General features: G+C 39.0%; 1 protein-coding gene across 4 annotated transcripts in view; it reads right to left on the bottom strand.

The window, feature by feature from the left end:
- Positions 1–15,947, bottom strand: part of ERCC6L2 (ERCC excision repair 6 like 2) — a 157,408-nt gene extending 141,461 nt beyond the window's left edge. For 3 of the 4 annotated variants that reach the window (XM_037141005.2, XM_053656179.1, XM_053656182.1), the window contains exons 1-2: positions 15,524–15,947; positions 8,355–8,779 (exon numbers count right to left, since the gene is read on the bottom strand). In XM_037141005.2, coding sequence (XP_036996900.2) covers positions 8,355–8,779; positions 15,524–15,569 — 471 coding nt within the window. In that variant the 5' untranslated portion in view covers positions 15,570–15,947. Of the gene's footprint in view, positions 1–6,551; positions 6,796–8,354; positions 8,780–15,523 lie in introns of those variants that run through there. The other variant, XM_053656180.1, reaches the window with a different exon arrangement.
- Between the last annotated feature and the right edge of the window lie 4,821 nt (positions 15,948–20,768).

The following is a 20,768-nucleotide window of genomic DNA, read 5'->3' on the forward strand; positions in this document are numbered from 1 at the left end:
TCATGAAAACTAAAGATCTACAACCAAGATTGTTCTATCCAGCGCAGTTTTCATTTAGAATGGAAGGACAGATAAAGTGCTTCTCAGAGAAGATCAAATTCAAGGAGTTCATCATCACCAAGCCCTTATTATATGAAATGTTAAAGGGACTTACCTAAGAAAAAGAAGATAAAAAAAGATGAACAGTGAAAGGACAGCAAACTCACAGTTATCAACAACCACACCTAAAACAAAAGCAAATTAAGAGGACAGCTAGATCAGGAGTGAACCATAGGAATGAAGATCACGTGGAGGATTAGCAACAGGGGAGTGGGAGAAGGGGGGGGGAGAAGGTACAGAAAATAAGTAGCACAGACAGTAGATAGAAAATAGATAGGGGGGAGGGTAAGAATGGTAGGGGAAATACAGAATCTAAAGAACTTAAGACACGTGTTCATGAACTAAAGGGGGGGAATGGTGGGAGAGGGGTGTGCAGGGTGGAGGGGAAAGGAGGGAGGAATAGAACAAAAGTAATGGCATAATCAACAAAAAATGTTTAAAAAAATTGAAAGAAAATCTTTATAGTTTATTTCCATCTCCTCTGAAGCTCAAAAAGTACTATCATCTTCTTCACATAGCAGATGGGCAAACAAATAAGTAAAACATATTGTACTTATTTAATAGTAGTTTTAAGACTTTGTGCCTATGAATGTTAATTACCAAATTAAGATTAAAAATAATTTTGATTCATTGTATGAGATCTTTTACTATAAACTTTTGAACACTCTACTAGAGCTACGCCTTCCATGAAAAAGGAAAAAAAAGAAAACCCTGAATATCTTAATTGATATCACTCAAATTAGTTCTAAATTTTGGTGGGTTTTAAAAAGCAAAGAATGAAAATACTAACATCCCTGGAAAGCCTTCGTTGACACCCACTGACAGAGCTGCTCTTCCTTCCGCCAGACTGACTGATGACCCTTCAGCTTCATTTCTTTTTATCTCCATTTGTGAACTCCAAGTATAGTGACTGTGTACATTTACGTTAGGTTTTTTCGGTGCCTATCAAAGGGCCTGACCCACATTAGGTGCTTAATAAATCTCAACTCATTGAATAAATGCAGTTCATTAAAAAGCTGAATAAAAGGCTGCAAAACAGAGGCAGCAAAGGGTAGATAGAGAGAGAAAAAAAGAATAGTGAAAGGAAATGAAAATAGTTACTTCCTGTACATGACCTTAGATAGGGGCCATTCAGTACTCCTGTGTCTCAATTTCTTCCTTTATTAAGAAGCTGAAGATTATTTCTATCATATCCATTTCTAAATTTTTATTTTTAATGTAAAATGGTCATTATCCTACATATAACTATTCATATGGACAAAACACTCTCTTAACTAACCTTCACTGAACCAAATCACAAAATTGACCAAACTTTTCCATTCTCTCTGAAAAATAACAGTTTGAGCAAAGGTTCTCAAACTTTAGTGGGCCTCAGATTATCTAGTAGGTTTGTTAAAACACAGATGGCTGGGTCCCAGCCCCAGAGTTTCTGATTCAATGTCTAGGGTAAAATCCAGGAAGTTACAATGCTAACAAGTTTCCAGGTGATGCTCATGCTTCTGGTGCAGAGATCACATTTTTGAGAAAGCACTGTTCTATAGTAAGTTCCCATTCTACCTCTCTTCCTATCAGTTTAGCTATTTGATGATAAAAGGTCAATTTCCCAAATCTGTATAGTACAATTGAAAGCTAATTAACTACAATAGTTTATTGTAGTTAATTAGCTAATTAAATTTTATGTAAATGTATAGAAGGATGTCATTTTCAAATTACCTATTGAATTAGATGTGAGAATCCTGTAAATTATTGGGAAATTTTCATAAAAATCTAGAATTTTGTACTTCTTCCCAATTCAATTTCTTAGTCGAATTAAGAACTAAAAGCAAAATCATAGGCAGTAAATTATCAGTGTTGAACATATATATGGGCACAAATGAATAGGAGGAAACTTTTGGGTGATAGATATGTTCATTACCTTGGGTGCAGTATTGTAGTGATCATTTCTTGGAGAGGTGTCTACACATATAAAACTGTAAAGTTATACAATTTATTTTATGTCAACTATACCTTACTAAAGCATATAAATATACAAGCAAACACATATCTAACAAAACTGCTAAAATTAAGACAAAACCAAATTTTATAAGGCTATGAATTAACCATAATTCTCATACAATGTTGCTAGGAATAGAAATGGTACCAACACTATGAAAAAACTTTCAGCAATTTCTTATACAACTAAACATACATCAGCTCTATAACCAAGTAATTCCATTCCTTATTGTTTATCCCAGAGAAATGAAAACAGAGTTGTAAATTGTTTAAGTCATAATAGCTAAACACTGGAAACAGTTCATCAGCAGGAGGATGGGTAAAAAAATGAAGCATCTATACAAAGGAATATTGAAAAGGCAAAGCTAATAATCTATGACATAAGAAAGAACAATGATTGCCTCTTGGGCTTGTGGCAGGACTAGGAAGGGAAATGAAGACATTTTCTGAGGTGATAACAGTATTCTGTATCTTATATAGAGTTTATTTGGTTTACATAGAGTCAAAACTCATGAAATGGTGAGATACTTAAGATTTGTACGTTTCATTGTAATTTTATTTCAAAAATGAAAAAACTGTAAATACATACTGAACTCTAGCTAATGACATGCATTCTCAAGTATTCAGAGACAGAATATACTAATGTTGCTACTTTAAAAGAAAACAAAAGATGGCTTGAGGGAAGGACAGATATGTGATAAAGCCATGTATAATGAAACAGAAAATTAACAGGATCTAAGTGGTGGATACTCATTGTACAATTTTTGCTGTTCTTCTTTATATTTGAAAAGTTTTATTATAGGGTGTTGGGGGGAAATCAGTTCATAAGATAATAATGATACCACTTTTTGCAAATTTATATATATATATATATATGTCTCTGTGTTCATGAACATGCATATATGCATTATATGCTATGCATATATTTACATATGTTGTACCATGCTCACTATCAGATCCTTTTAATTTACTTAAAAAATACACAAGTTACCCCTATTGCTAAATGATACAAAACAAACAAAAAAGAAACTTCTTTAAAATCCCATCCTCCTTCAGCTACCACTTTGGTTCCCTTTGAAAGCCACATTTCTTAAAGAGGTGAGGATACGTCCTGTGTCCATGTCTTCACCTATTTCATTTTGGCTTATGCCTCCAAATATCCAACAAAATAGCTCTTGCTCAGAATCAATGAGTTCTTTGTGACTAAATAAAACAGGAATTTTTTAATCCTCATCCCCTAAAGAATAAAAAATATTAAATTAGCCAACTTTTAAATGAGAAATTAGAGAGGCAAATTTTATTTGGTATGTAAAGCGAGTTTTTTAAAAATTTATTTTAAAGAAGAGCTCAGGTCAAGATGGTGGCATAAGTAAACACAGCTTGTCTTCTAGCACAGCCACATGAAAATTACAACTAAAATATTACAACCATCACTTAGAACCATCACAAATCGAGTTGAATGGAAGTCTGACAACTAAGGAATTAAAGAAACCACATCCACTCAGACTGGTAGGAGGGGCAGAGATGCAGAATGGGTTGGTCCCATATCTACATGTGGTGGCTGAAAATTTGGGAGGGATATCTCAGGAGCGAGCAGTCCCAGCCCCACACCAGGCCCAGGGTTCCGGTGCCTGTCACAATAACTTTTGGCTGCAAAAACCAGCAATGATTGAGTGGGTGGAAGAAACTTCTGGAGTCCCAAGCACTTACCCTTAAAGAACCCACACATGAATTTACTCAGACTCACTCCGAGTTCCAGCACTGGGGTAATACCTTGAGAGGCACCAGTCACATACAGGAAGGAACTGAAGTATCTGGTATCAAAGCAGGAGATAGGGACAGCTTTATCCCAGACAGAAAGGCGGGCAGAGGCCCCAGGTCCCTTTCCTGAGTCCTCTCCCATCAGAGCCCCAGAGCTGGCAGGCAGGTACCATATCTGAGACTACTTCGACCTGGCTAACACTGTTTGCCCTGTTCTGGAGATACCCTGAAACTCTGTCTCCCACAACTTGCAGACCCACCCAAACTGTTAACAATGACACTTCCATCTGAATGGCTGGTATTGGTTCATACTTTACAACCTCCTAAATCCTATCAAGCAAGCAGCAGCTAATCTCAGTAAGACCCCAGGCCCAGCACTAGCAGCAGCCAGCCTAGATTCACAGCTTGACTTTGCCTGGGTATCTCCAAGCTCAGCACAAGTAGTGACCATCTCAGACAGCTTTATAGCTCATGCAGGGTGCCCTCGGCTGGTGCTGATCTTAGCCTGCACCACCTGGGAAAGCCCAGAGCATGCGTACACAGTGGACAGCTACAGACCACTTTGGAGCACCACCACCCTGCCCCTGCACAGTTAATCTACCACAGAGGGTGGAGGTTGGTGGTCAGTGGTCACAGCCAGTCCTTGTAGCTGACTGGCCTGTGTTAAGTGTCACCCATTGACCTGCCAACAGCAACCAATGCTCAACTACAAGAGGAGGGTGTACTTAGCCCACACGAAGGGCATTCCTCAAGTACCCAGCTTGGGTGATAGGACAGGCTGAGCCACTGGACCCTAGAGGACACCTACCACATTTGGCCACAGTAACAAGACGGGGAGTCATAGCAGCTTTAGCAAAACATAGAAACAAACATAGGGAAGCTGCCAAAGTGAAGAAACAAAGAAACATGGCCCGGATGAAAGAAGAGATCAAAACTCCAGAAAGAAAACTAAACAAAATGAAGATAAGCAATCCATCAGATGCAGAGTTCAAAATACTGATTATAAGGATGCTCAAGGAACTTAGTAGTGAGGACCTTAACAACATAAAAAAGATCCAGTCAGAAACAAACAAAACAGTAATTGAAATAAAAAATGATTTACAGGGAAACAACAGTAGAGTGAATAAATCCAGCAATCGAATCAATAATTTGGAACATAAGGAAACCCAAAACAACCAATCAGAACAAGAAGAAAATATAATCCACAAAAACAAAAATAGTTAAGCAGTCTATGGGACAACCTCAAACATTCCACATTAGCATCATAGGGGTGTTAGAAGGAGAAGAGACAGCAAGAAATTGGAAATCTACTTGAAAATATAATGAAAGAAAACTTCCCTAATTTGGTGAAAGAAATAGGCATGCAAGTCCAAGGAAGCATAGAGAGTCCCAAACAAGATGGATGCAAAGAGGCCCTCTCCAGGACACGTCATAATTAAAATGTCAAAGGTTAAACATAAAGAGAGAATCTTATAAGTGGCAAGAGAAAAGCAGTTAGTTACCTACAGGGGAGTTCCCATAAGACTGTCAGCTGATTTCTCAAGAAAAAAAACTTTGCAGGCTACAAGAATTGGCAAGAAATATTCAAAGTGATGAAAAGCAGGGACCTACAGCCAAGATTGTTCTACCCAGCAAAAATATTTAGAATCAAAGGGCAGATAAAGATCTTCCAAGGCAAGGAAAAACTAGGGGGATTAATCATTACCAAACCATTATTACATGAAATGTTAAAGGGACTTATTTGAGAAAAAGATCAAAACTATGAACAATAAAATCGCAATAAATACATACCAATCAACAATTGAATCTAAAAAACAAACTAAGCAAACAAGAACAGAGACAGAATCATGGATTCGGAGAGCATTCTGATGGTTGCCAGATGGGAGGGGGTGTGGAGGAATGGGTGAAGATGTGAGGGGATTAAGAAGTACAAATAAGTACTTACAGAATAGTCATGGGGATGTACAGTACAGTATAGGAAATGGAGTAGCCAAAGGAGTTTTATACACATGATGCACGGCCAGGGACAATGGTGTAGTGATTGCCTAAGGGAGTGGGGACGCTGGATAGAGGGAGGCAAGGGGGTAAATATTGGGACAACTGTTATAGAATAATCAATAAAATATAATTTTAAAAAAAGAAGAGCTCAATTTCATATTATGGCCAACTTAGAAGGTAAGAAGGGAGAAACTAAAGGGATGAAATCAGAAAGGAAAGAAAATGAAGAATAAAAGAAGATAATACTATAGTTTAAACAGTAAATGTCAGTGGTCTATTTTCACAGACCTAAATCTACTACATTTTGCAATTGTAGTGAACTCATTAACTGCTGTTCATAGTTCTTCAACTGGCTTGGTCATTATATCTATGGAAGCTCTATCTTATATGGGTCTCCCAAACTGCTTATTTATGTAGAAATTAGTCTCTGAGTTATAAGAACCAGAGAACTAGGTCCCCAAGGATCAGGCAAATCCAGCTAAGCATCAAAATTAGTACAGAAACTATTTCATAATCTTCCGTAGACGAACCCTTAAAGACTTTCACAACACATAACACAACTCAAAGCCTTCCAATGATTTCAGTGCAACAGGTAATACAAAATTATGCGGTAAAATCACTTTAAAAATAATTCTATGAAACATGAAATAAAGGGAATTTCTCTGTAACATCGGCTTCAGAAATGAAAACTAGATTCGAACCTCAACATCCAGAAGACTCTGAACTGCATTTAGTAGTTTTCGAGTAGGCATTCTGAAACTGCAGGTCACTTTCTGTAGCACCCTCATGTTTCTGACCTTGAAGATGAACAGGCATTGGCTAACCAAAGAAGAATGGGAAAGAACACTCCTAGCATGGGCAAAAACAGTACCAGTATATGTAAAGAATTACAAAAGAGCTTTATTATTTATTTTCTTCTAGAATTCATCTGTATGATTTGGTCATCGACAGTAGTTTCTAAAAGGCTCCTTTCTTTATTCTTGCCACACATTCTCCTGAGAAAGCAAATTCGTTTATTCCACAAGCAATTATCTAGCACCTTCAATGTCCAAGCCTAACACTATGTGCACCGTCTAGATTTAAAGAAACAGAACATATGGCTGATGGTAACTTAATTTTACCTTAGCTTTTTACTGCAGAGCTTCATATATAGTTGCATTGATTTGGCTACTTTTAAATGTTAAATTAGTTTTTCACTTACCTTTGAGTTGTAACAATAAAGGTGTCATGAGGAATAAAATCTCTTAAATTCATTTATAAGAAAGGAAACAATTAATCACAAGCTAGACAAATACCCCTGTAAGTCCAGAGTGATTATTTAGTATCAAGTGTAGATTCAGAACTCTAAACTCTTTGGACCATAAACCTCTTTGAAAATCCAGTGAAAGGAAAGGATCCTGTGGTAGGCAACTTTGGATAGGGTTCCCAATAATCCCCACCTCTTGGTGTTCATAACCTTGTTTAATCTCCTCCCCTTGAGTATGGATGAACCTAGCAACTTGCTCCTTAAGAAGTGAACATGGAAAAAGTGAGAAGTTGTCTCTTCTGTGATTAGGTCACAAATGACCATGACTTCTGTGTTAATAGTGCTCTCTCTTGCCCCCTCATTTGCTCTTCCTGGTGAGGTATGCTGCCATGTTGTGAAAAGCTCCAAGCAGAGGCCCATGCGCAAGGAACCAACTGAGGCATCAATCAAACAACCCACAAGGAACTGAATCATACCTAAAACCACATGAGTTAGGAAGTGGATGCTCCCTACTCTGAGGAAGGATGATAGCCCTGTGACAAACAGAGCCAGAGGATCTAGCTAAACTGTACCTAAATTTCTGACCCACAGAAACTGCAATATGATAAATGTGTATCATTTCTAAGATACTAAATTTTGGAGTATCTGTTGTACAGCAATAGATAACTCACATAGATCCTCTCTGCAGAAAAGTATATAATACATGTACAAACTCCGGCACACATTTAGGGAAACAGGAGGCCTCGCTGAATTCCACCAATAGAATGCTAGCAGCCCAGGGATCCCAGATTCGGAAACTTCTGACACAACATGCACAAAAGGCCTGCAAGAATCAATTTAACCATGCTATCCAGCTCAACAATTGTCAGAATACTTTCTTTCTATAAAGTATTACTAAGAAAGTTAAACTACTTTATAAATATAATGGATGTCTTAGTACTAGTATTACCAAAGGTAAAATCAAGCCATGTTATACCAAAACATTATTGTGAATAATGTATTTCATAAATACTAAGTAGGTACTGAAGATAAAATAATGACTAAGGTACTGTCCTAAACTTTGAGGACTTTACTGTCAGGTGAGTGCAACATACACACACAGTGCGCATGCACCCGTACTTGCGTGCACACGCATACACACACACTAGCTAGCATAAGTACTCAAGAGGAAAAATAGAAATTTCTGTATGACATCTATTCATATATATGACAAAATGAGTTTATGAAATTTTAATTATAAAGTAATTAAAATAATCACCTGTACTGTCTTTCCAAGTCCCATATCATCACCAAGAATACATCCTCTTCCTTGGATGAAGTGTCCATAAAGAAACTGGGCTCCTTCCCTTTGATAGTCTCTCAAATACCTGTTAATAGTATAAGGAATAGAGTCTCCATTTTCAGATAACCGAAAAGCAACAGCAGATGACGGAAATTTTCGGTCTGGGAAATAAGGTTTTTCTAAATCTTCGTCATCAAATATGAAATTTCTAGAACAATCTTTAACAGGTTTTATTTCTTGAAGTCTTTTAAGAGGTACTTTCCTTTCTTGAAAATCTGAATATAAGATGACTGCAAATGACTTCCCATTTTCATCCACTGTGATGGATTTTATGCTTGCTTCACAAAGTTTTTCATTATCTGGAGAAGGGACAAGGCATCTTTCTCCTGGATACCATATGTCTGTAATAATAAAGAAGAAAGTCAAGTTTCCCAATCTAGTTCCCAAAGTACCACCTCATTTATCCACTGCTTATAAGAAATACCTCACATAAATCCTCTTTCCAAATGTATAGATACTTTCCTAATACATATCATCAGAAGTTCCCCTATACAAAGCAGGAGAAGGGGCACACAATTTCTTTCCAGTGGTTCTCGTCCTGGTTGTGTCACACTCTCCCCATGCATGGCTGGACACTACCTCTCTCGATTCTGATTCAGTGTATCTAGGCCATGGGCATCTGGTTTCATTAGGGGTTTTTTTTTGTTGGTGGTTATTGTCAAATTCAAAACCTGATTCTGCTGCACAGCCCAGGGTTTAGAACCACTGATTTAAATATTTATAATGACATTCACATTATATATATCATTCAGGATAGTTGCAGTAATAGTGAATAGGACTTGGTAAGGAGAAAGCTAAAATTTTCTGGACAGCAATGCTTTTGTGATTCTTCTGTCTTCCTTTTTATATTCCATCATCTCTCTGGAGATAGCTGTTTCTTCTCACTGTCAATACTGCTGCTTCTAAACTGTTGCTTTGTATGCATGTTTACCATTAACCTCCAATTCAGTAATGTGTATATGCTTTCTCAAGGTTTTTTTCCCTTCTAGGTTTAAAGAGTTAAGATTCTTTAAAAAGAAACAAAACACAGATGAATTCTAAGATCTTGCCATTAAGATTCTATTATTTTTCAAAGAGTCTGACCTCTACATACATGAATTTATTCTGTGTTTAACTGTACAGCTATTTTATTTTCTATTCAGAAAATATAGCACTATGAATGGCGAGGGAACTCTCTATAGAATATACTATTTGGTGCATTTAAAAAGTACCAAATGGAGAAATTAAGTAAAAATAATTTTACAAGTGGAATTTCTTATAGCAAGAGCCCCAGAGGAACTGTATGGCTACAACTGTAAGAACAGTAGGAATCATTTTTGTCATACATTTCTCACTGAGATCCAATAACCACTGGTGTGGTTTCTTAGGGTCTTCTTGATGATTTCGAGTTAGGTTTTTATAACATTGATGGTTATATAATAATATAACTAGTATGTCACTACTTTCTTAAGAACAGCTCATTATGCTATATCCCATCAGTTGTTCCTCAAAAGTAAAACCATTATTCCCACTAACTTTAGTAAGACTGTATTTTTGCAAAGCAATCAGAAGTACAAAGAAAATTTTGTTCCCCCACTCTAATATTTGGATCCAAACTATTTAAGAACTGCTACACTATTCCAAAAGACAAAGTTTAAATGTTAAACTAAAACTCTGATTCACTGTACAGTGAATAACACATAGATCAATAGGTCCTATTTTCAAAATAATAGTATTGGGCTTTAAAATCTAAATCAACCCCTATAGCAATTCTTAACACATTATTTTTTTTCACATGAATTGTTTGCCTACTCAGCAAATGCCTTCTAATTTTTAAACACCTAAAATCCATTAATTTCCTTATTACTCAAAGTCCATGTCTTGGCACCAATTATTAATCAGATACTATTCCACACAATGGGTACAAAATGAAAAAAACAAAGTCAAAAATTATTGTGACTAAACCTTGCTGAAAACCAGACTTCCTGAATTTCATTAAATGGCATCATCGTGTAAAAATTTTTCAAGGTAGAACCTTTAGTCTGCCTTTATTCCTCTTTTTATATTACTCCCTACATCCAGTCCATGAGAATGTCTTGCTGGTTCTACTTCAAAAGTGTATTACTTTCCTCCATGAAATAACTCTCTGAAACAACTGTCAGCAAACTATTCTGTAGAGTTAGGTTTTAGCTATTTGTTAAGTTAGGTCTTGAAGGCTATCCTGAGTCTTGCCCTTGTAACACAAAAGCAACCAGACAATACATAAATATAAGGGCATGGCTGTATTCCAATAAAACTTTATCTACAAAAAAAAAAGTGCCAGCCTTGACTGGTGTGGCTCAGTGAATTGAGCACCAACCTACGAACTGAAAGGATGCCAGTTCAATTTCCAGGCAGGGTATTGCATGAGTTGTGGGCCAGGTCCCCAGTTGGGGACGGGCAAGAGGCAAGTGATTGATGACTGATGTTTCTCTTGCACATCACTGTCCCTCTCCCTCTCTTTCTGCCTCCCTTTTCCACTCTCTAAAAATAAATAAAATCTTAAAAATAAGGGAGTGCCAGATTTGGCCCATGAGTACAATTTGCTAACTTCTGCCCTAAAGCATACCACCTTCGGCTTCAGCTTGTTCCTAAATTACTGCTACAGGCTTCTCACCATTCTCTCTGCTGCCACTATTTTCCCCCTACAATTTGTTTTCCATATAGCAGCAATACTGATTATTTAAAAATACAAATTAGCAAATCTTTAACTTAAAATCTTTAAGTAACCATCCACTACACAAAGAATAAAGTCCAAATTCCTTACTATATAGTCTATAAACCCCTGTATAATCTGCTCCTACTTACTTCTCCAACTTAATCTTTCAATATTTTCCTTGATTCGGACACGCTAAGCAGGTCTTTTCTTTGTTGTTTTTATGTCACCTCCTTGGAGATTTTGTCTCTGACCACCTCATTTGAAGTAGGGTACCTCACTATTCCCTAGCTCATTATTTTATTGCCTCCATAGCACATATCACAATATTTATCATGTTTACTTGTTTATGTCTTTCCCACTAGAAAATAACTTCTTTTAAAAAAATGTCTGTGTTCAAAATTTTATCCCAACGACCAGCACACAGTAGGCATTCAATAAACATGTGCTGAATTTATTAACATAAACACATCCTTGATTTCATAGATCCTTGATATTTACTGAGGGAGACACTAAAAAATTTACAAACATTAAATTATAATAAGTGCTTTGGAAGAAGAGAACAGTGTGCTGTAAGAAAGAGTACTGAGGGCCCTGGCTGGTGTAGCTCAGTGGATTGAGCGCAGGCTTGGAAACCAAAGAATCGTGGTTCGATTCCCAGTCAGGGCACATGCCTGGGTTGAAGGCCAGTTCCCAGCAGGGGACTCATGAGAAGCAACCATACATTGATATTTCTCTCCCTTTCTCCTTTCCTTCCTCTCTAATGATAAATAAATTAAATCTTTGTATTGAGGAAAAAGTGGAAAAAGGAAGAAAGTCTAACAAAACTTTGTCAGTCAGAGGGTACAGGATGGGCAGAAGCCTATGGGCTTCACACAAAAAAATATGGAAATCTATTTGGTTCCTGATTATGGCTAATTTCTAGAACTAAGTAAGTTTGAGTTGGAAACTCTCAAGATTCAAACTGCAGAATAACTAGGTTAAATTGGGAGGATTCTATACTGGATTGAATGGAACATGGGGTTGGGGTGAGTGTAAGGCTCCTTGTGATGCGGTCCTGGTTTTCCTCTTTAACTCATATCCTACCTTTTCTCACTCTTGCATTCCAAACTGGCCTCCTTGCTATTCCTCACCATGGCAAGCATGCTCCCACCTCAGGGCCCCCTGAGCTTTCGGCTCCTTCCTACAGCACTCCCCCTAAATACCAAAGTGACTGATTCTTTCACTTCATTCAGGTCTCTGCTTACATGGCATCCCCTTAGAGTGTCACTTCTGATCACCCAATCTAAAATAGCACTCCCAGGACTTCCACCAAGATGGAGGCGTAGGTGGAAACATTGTGCCTTCTCACACAACCAAGTTTAAAAACAACAAAGTTTTAGCAACAAAAACACGGTCAAACCACAGAAAATTGAAATATACGGAAGTCTGACAACAATGAACCTTTCAGCCAGACCAGTAAGAGGGGTGAAGCCAGCAGCGGAGCGGGGTCGGGCAGGAAAGATCCATGAACCGACCCAGGCCTGGGACCCAGGAGTGCAGGCAGCCATGGGCGGATCCCAGGTGTGGAGTAGCAGCTGGCGACCCAGTGAGGATGCAAGGCTGCAGGCAGACCACGGTCACACATTTGCACACAGATAAAGCAGCGAAGGAGCGAGCAGTGAGACAGACCACATAGGCCCCAGCAGTGGGAAGTGGCAGAGGGGACCACTATTGTCCCTCTCTGACCCCGCCCTCACATACAGCATCACAACCCAGCAACCTGGGTGGCCCCGCCCTGGTGAACACCTTAGGCTCTGCTCCTCATACAAAACTGGTGCAAACAGACAAAAACATGGCTCAAGAAGAACTCGAAGCCCATAGCCAATAACTCTGAGCAACCAAGAAATAGCCAAACTTTCAGATGCACAGTTCAAAACACTGATGATCAGGATGCTCACAGAACTGGTTGATTTTAGTCACAAATTAGAGGAACATATGAAGGATAAACTAATTGAAATGAAGGGAAAGGCACAGGAAACCAATAGTAATGGAAAGGAAACTGGGACTCATATCAAGGGAGCTGACCAGAAGGAAGAAAAAAATGACCAAACAGAAAAATATGAAGAAACAAGAATTCAAAAAAATGAGGAGAGGCTAAGGGACCTCCAGGACATCTTTAAATGCTCCAACATCTGAATTACAAGGATACTGGAAGGGGAAGAGGAACAGTAAGTGGAAATCTTATTTGAACAAATAATAAAAGAGAACTTCCCCATTCTGGCAAAGAAAATAGACTTCCAGGAAATCTAGGAAGCTCAGAGAGTCCCAAAGAAGTTGGACCCAAGAAGGAACACACCAAGGCACATCATCATTACATTAGCCAAGATTAAAATGAAGGAGAGAATCCTAGAAGCAGCAAGAGATAAGGGGACAATCACCTACAAAGGAGTTCCCATCAGACTGTCAGCTGATTTCTCAAAAGAGACCTTACAGGCAAGAAAGGGGCTGGAAAGAAGTATTCCAAGTCATGAAATCCAAAAAACTACAACCAAGATTGCTCTATCCAGCAAAGCTTTCATTTAGAACAGAAGGGCAGATAAAGTGCTTCTCAGATAAGGTCAAGTTCAAGGAGTTCATCATCACCAGGCCCTTATTATATGAAATATTAAAGAGACTTATCTAAGAAAAAGAAGATAAAGAAGATGAACAGTGAAAGGACAGCAAACTCGCAGTTACTAAGAACCACACCTAAAACAAAAGCAAACTAAGAGGACAGCTAGATCAGGAGCAGAACCATAGAAATGAAGATCACATGGAGGGTTAGCAACAGGAGAGTGGGAAGAGGAGAAGGGGGGAGAAGGTACAGAAAATAAGTAGCATAGACAGTAGGTAGAAAATAGATAAGGGGGAGGGCAAGAATAGTAGGGGAAATACAGAATCTAAAGAACTTGAGACACGTGTTCATGAACTAAAGGGGGGGAATGGTGGGGGAGGGGTGTGCAGGGTGGAGGGAAATGAAGGGGGGAAATAGAACAACTGTAATGGCATAATCAATAAAATACATTTAAAAAATAAAAATAAAAAATAAATAAAATAAAATAAAATAGCACTCCCTGCCATTCTCTCTTCCTTTACCCTGCTTTATTCCATTTTTGGAGAAAAATAATAATAACTTCCTGCTATTGTCTATTTTCCCAACTTAAATATAAATTCCCTAGAGCAGGGCTTAATTTGTGTTTACCACTTCAACCTGGACACTCAGAACAATGTTTGAAAGTCAATATTGTAGAATTAACAAATATCTACACATAGCTAACATTCAAAGACTTTATGTATGCTAGCATGTTCTTTAGGTGAGTAGTTCATTTAAGCCTCACAACAACCCTTTCTTTACTTCCTGTAAGTAATACTATTAGTTCCATTTTACAAATGGTGGAACAGATAAAGGTTAACCAAGTTGCCCACGGCCACACAGGTATAAGGTGGCAGAGCCTGGATATGAACCAAGCCATCTGATCTTGAAGCTACCATGCGTGAGTGAACAATTCCCTGGAACTGAGTAGCCCCTGCTCCTTTTAACTGAGGTATGAGCATCCCCGTCACTATAATTTCCACTCAGCAGCTTCATGTATTTATTTCACTTGCTGGGTTTCTATAAGTATTGACATTTGTGGTCCCTACGTTAAAGTGTTATTATTTTTGGTCTTCAGAGTTTTGGCTTGTTACATACATCTCTTTGAACGTTAGCTCTGAATTCCTCATCTATTTAATGAGATCAAGATTGTCCTCAAAGGAAAGCCTGTAGATAAACAATCGGCATATTGCTGGGCACAGTACATGCACTCAAGCTTTTGTTATAGCTCTGTAACGAAAGCTATTAATTATGGGGACAAGAAGACATCCCAGATGACTTGTGGCAGATAATCAAATCCTTCTTAAACCCTCTCTTCGTGACTCCATAAACACCCTGGACTCAATAGATCATATATTAAGCTCCTTGTGTTGTAAACTGAACTAAATATCTCAACCTTTTTTTCATCTACTTAACAAACTTCTACCATTCACAAGGAACTGGGGCGTACAAGGACAAAGGAGGAAAATATCAAACATTTAATGAACACTTACTATGGGCTAGACTCTGGGTCACATAAGTGCTTTGCATATCCCACCTCGTTTAATAACCACAGCAACTTGCTCAGCAAGTAAGAGGGCCAGTAATAAATCCAAAGGCAGTATGACTCCAGAGTCCAGGTTCTCAACACTGAATCGCAAAAGATCGGCCCCAGATTTGGAGAGGTTCACAATCTCAAGCTGTCACGCAGAGGAGCCACAGGGTAAAAACCCAACCCTAAAGGAAATGGCAGAAACTGGTCCAACCCGGCGCAGTTAAGACAGATGTCAGGAGATAGGTTAAGCTCAGAGTTTATACCTTTGCCGGCGGTTTCCGCGCCGGAGTTCGGGGCAGAGCAATCCATCTGGCCAGGGGGTGGGGCCTGGAAGCCAGGTGGCTCTGGGACGCAGCGAGGAGGTAGCGAGCCGGCGAACCGCGGCCAACACCACCTCCCGCTGTCCCTCTGTACATCCCTCCCTAGACTCCCGACACCACGGGGAGAGAGGGATCAAAGGTGCAGCCTGGTGCGGTCCAGGGAGAAGGATTGGTAGCGTCCGAAGCAGCGGCAGAGCCAGAAGGCGTTGTGCAGGCTGACAGGGAGGCCCCCACCTAGTCGTCTCGGGCCCCACCGCCGCTGGAGGACAGCCGACGTGCCTGTCAACCCCCTAATTCTCCTTCGCAAAGCTGGGCCTCCAGCTGCCGCCTACCACAATTTCCAACCTGGATTCCAAACTGTCGCGAGATCACGCTTCCGAACTGCCGTCGGGATCTCGCGAGAGCCAAATTTGAATTACATGGGCGGAGCAACCACTACACAGTCTTTTCTACCCCTTGAAGGGCTGCAAAGCTGAAGTTACTGTAGTTTTAAGTGTCGCGAAGTTGGATCTCGCTCGCTCTCGAAGTGCGGTATCTTGCGCGTCTCCTAAAGTAATCTGGAAGGAATTCGTGCGCTCGGTTCTGTGGTGGTCCTTTAAGGGCGGGCGGGAAGAGTGGCCAGCAGGCGGTCCTCCCGGTGATCTGGTTTACATTTCGTTTGAGTTCTTCGTTCAAACTGCGAACCCAGGAACGTCAGGAGAAGAGTAGGCCCCTCTGGGAGTGGAGTGCTGTGTCAGCTCCGTGGGGCGCCCACGCCTTGGGTCAACCACGGGAGGCCGAGAGAACTTGGCGCATTTTTATTGAGTTACGCACTAAGATATAGTAAGTCATAAATATCTAATGGAAGTTTAAAACCAGCAACATGTGCCATAAATAGAAGGCGAAGGTAAAAATGCTGTGAAAATGTGTTTTTGTGTGTGTAAAGTTATCTGTTTTGTATAACACATTACATCTAGTCATTTTGTCAGCATATTTAGGGCAGTACAAGGCTCATGAGTTAAATGAATAACATATCTAACATTGTTCCAGACTTCGTAAATTAATACAGAAATAGCTCCTTCACTTGTGAAAATGTTTTTGTATATGGTACAATACTTTATTAAATTAGGCTAACCTGAATAGGCCTGTATTTGTTTCCTCTCGCTGTCATAACAAGTCACCACAAATTTAGTGGCTTACACAGCACAAAAGTATTATAGACAACACAGATTTATTATCTTAGAGTTCTGTAAGTCAGAAGTCCTATACGGGTCTCACTAGGCTAAAATCAAGGTGTCAGCTGAGCTACATTGTTTTCTGTAGACTAAGGAGAATCCCTTTTTGCAGCTTCTACAATAATCTAGGGCTCCCTTCCTCTGACTGAAAAGCCACTGGTGTTGCCTCTTTCTGACCCTAGTGTAGTCACATCACCCTCTGCAGCTGGGAAAGATTCTTTGATTTTAACAGTTCATATGATAAGATTGGGTCCACCTGGGTAATCTAGGCTAATTTTCCCACTTAAAGGTCTGTACCCTAAATCACTTCAACAAAGGCTTTTTGCCATGTGAATTAACGTTCACCTACTTCAAAGATTAGGTTGTGAACCTCTTTTTTTCTTTTGGAGAGTAGTGTTATATTCTGCCTCCCACAGAGACAGTGAGGAACTTCAGATATCCATTCTTTAATAAATGCTGAAAATTAACAGTATGATTTCATAAAATTCTATTTACAAGCAGATAAAAACTTTGTATCTAAGGGAAACATTTAACTCATCCACTAATAATGTGTAAGGTATTGTCTTTCACACATCATTTTTTAAAATTAATTTTATTTAGTTATTTTTCAAGTACAGTTTTTTTGTCTATTTCTCCCATCCCAGCCTCCCCCGCCCCTTGCTCCCCACCTCCCTCCCATATCCACCCCCCCTTAGTTCTCGTCCCTGTGTCCTTCACACGTCATTTATAGGTTGTCATTTAGCATCACTGCTTCGGTGTCCTCACCCATGACAGCAAAGAGGCTAGTCATCTACCTACAGGGTTATTGTAAAAATTAAATAATTAAAACACCAATAGCATATTTCACAGACATAGAACAAACACTTCAAAAATTTATATGGAACCATAAACGACTCCAAATAGCAGCTGCTATTTTGAGAAAGAAGAACTGAGTAGGAGGAATCACAATACCTGATATCAAATTGTATTACAAGGCCACTGTAATCAAAACAGCCTGGTACTAGCATAAAAACAGGCACATAGACCAATGGAACAGAACAGAGAGCCCACAAATAAACCCAACTCTCTACAGTCAATTAATATTCAACAAAGGGGGCAGTAACATAAAATGGAGTAAAGATAGCCTCTTCAACAAACGATGTTCAGAGAACTGGACAGCTACGTGCAAAAAAATGAAACTTGAGCACCAACTTACACCATACACCAAAATAAATTCAAGGTGGATAAAAGACTTAAATATAAGCCTTGAAACCATTAAAGCCCTAGAGGAGAACATTGGCAGGAAAATATCAGATATTTCACACAGCAACATTTTTACTGATATGTCCCCTAGAGCAAGAAATATAAAGGAAAGAATAAACAAATGGGATATCATCAAAATAAAAAGTTTCTGTGTGGCTAAAGAAAACCATATTAAATTCACAAGACAACCAACTGTATGGGAAAACATAGTTGCCAATGATACCTCAGACAAAGGTTTAATCTCCAAAATATACAAAGAACTTACACGACTCCACTCTAAGAAGACACCCAACCCAATTGGGAAATTGGGAAAAGAAAAAGGACTTGCACAAATGGGAAAAGGACTTGCAATTCCCCAAGGAGGACGTACAGAAGATCCAGAGACACGTGAAGAAATGCTCAATATCACTAGCTATCAGAGAGATGCAAATTAAAACCACAATGAGATACCACTTTACATCAGTCAGGATGGCTATAATAAACAAAGCAACAAACAACAAATGTTGGAGAGGTTGTAGGGAAAAGGGGACCTTAGTTCACTGTTGGTGGGATTGCAGACTGGTACAACCATTATGGAAAACAGTATGGAATTTTCTCAGGAAAATAAAAATCGACCTGCCTTTTGATCCAGCAATTCCACTGCTAGGATTCTATCCTAAGAACCCCAAAACATCAATTTCAAAGAACCTATGCACCCCAATGTTCATAGCAGCACAATTTACAATAGCCAAGAGTTGGAAGCAACCTAGGTGCCTGTCAGTAAATGAATGGATCAAAAAATTATGGTACATATACACAATGGAATTCTATGCAGCAGAGAGAAAGAAGGAACTACTCCCCTTTGGAACAACATGGATGGAACTGGAAAGCATTATGCTGAGTGAAATAGGCCAGGTGTTGAAAAACAAATACCATATGATCTTGCCTTTAACAGGAAGCTAAACAACAAAACAGACAAGCAAGCAAAATAAAAACAAATACACTGAAATAGAGAATGGGGACAGCAACCAGAGGGGAGGGGGGAGGGAATTTAAGGGGAAAAATTGGGAGGGATTTAGAGGAACAAGTATAAAGGACACAGGGACAATAACTAAGGGGGGTGGAAATGGGAGGGAGGTGGGGTGCGTGGGGGAGGAGTGGGCTGGGATGGGAGAAATAAACAGAAAACTGTACTTGAAAAATAACTAAATAAAAATAAAAATATAAATAAATAAATAAATAAATAAATAAATAAATAAATAAATAAAACACCAAAAAGGGTACCTGGTCATAGTACGGAATGTATGTATTGCTATTACTATTGTTATCAATGCAGTGCATCCATGTGAAAGTTGTATTCTGCATAGCCATTCTTCACTTTAATATTTTTGGTGAATAATTGCTACCACATTATTACTTAAATTGGAATTTTGGACTAGATTCTTATTTTTTAAAGATGTTATTTATTTTGAGAGAGAGGGGAAGGGAGAGAGAGGGGGAAAGAAACATTGAGCCTCTCATATGCACTTTCACCAGGGGCCAAACCCACAACCCATGGTGTGTTTTCTGACCAGGAATCAGCTAGTGACCTTCACTTTGCAGGATGATGCCAATCAACTGTACCACACTGGTCAGAGCTTGGACTACATTCTAATTTAAAATATCATGGATTGAAGTCATATTATTCAAGTATAGCTTTAAAAAGTGGAAAAGTCGGTGATGAAAGGAAGAACCTGAAAGGGTCAGGCCAGCTCCCAGCCCACCAGACTGCCCATGGCCCAGTCAGGCCAGTTTTGCGACCCTCTGGAACTGCCCATGACTGACTTATCCCAACTCAATTGATGGCCCAAGGCTTAATCAAAACTCTCTCTCACCTCCCACAATAGACATCTGATGCCAGCCATAATGGCTGGTGGTCAAGCTGACCTTCCTGTACCTGGGAACAGCCCTGGGCTTTACCAAACCCATTGTCCCAAATCACATCCTGAAACCCTGAGGCACCTACTTATAAGAACAAGACACTAACCCCTCCCCTATCCCCTCACAAATCCCTTGCTTTTTTTCTTAAAAAACCCATTCTTGCCTCCCCCAAGGCTGCAGTTGGTTCAGATTCAGCCTGCCTATAAACACAGCATCAAATAAAGGCACTTGGGTCAGGTCATCTGATTCCTCCCACCTCTATTTCTCATGCACTTTTAACAGAACCTACTGGTTATAATTGTAACTCTTGATTTTAATATGCCCGCTGGTTTGATAGTTTACCAAGAAGGTTAAAAGTTCTCAGCTTATCATCACTCATTAAATACTCTCAAATATGTGAAAGTTGTCAAAATTTGAAGGGGTAACATAAGTTCACAAACATGGTTGGAATTTTTTTTATTTTGAAACACTTTATTTACTTATTTATTTATTTACTTATTTAAGTATGTTTTATTGATTATACTATTACAGTTGTCCCATTTTTTTCTCCTCTTTATTTCCCTCCACCCTCCTCTCACCAGCATTCTTCTTGCCTTAGTTCATGTCCATGGGTTGTACATATAAGTTCTTTGGCTTCTACATTTCCTATATACTATTCTTAACCTACCCCTGTCTATTTCATACCTGCCACTTATACTTCTTATTCCCTGTACCTTTTCCCCAAATTCTCCTCCCTCCCCATTCCTGCTGATATGTGATCTTCATTTCTGTAATTCTGTTCCAGTTCTGGTTGTTTGCTTAGTTTCTTTTTGTTTTAGATTCAGATGTTAATA

The sequence above is a fragment of the Artibeus jamaicensis genome, unplaced genomic scaffold, assembly GCF_021234435.1.
Source record: "Artibeus jamaicensis isolate MK-2021 breed Jamaican fruit bat unplaced genomic scaffold, CSHL_Jam_final scaffold_1964, whole genome shotgun sequence".
Lineage (NCBI taxonomy): Eukaryota > Metazoa > Chordata > Mammalia > Chiroptera > Phyllostomidae > Artibeus > Artibeus jamaicensis.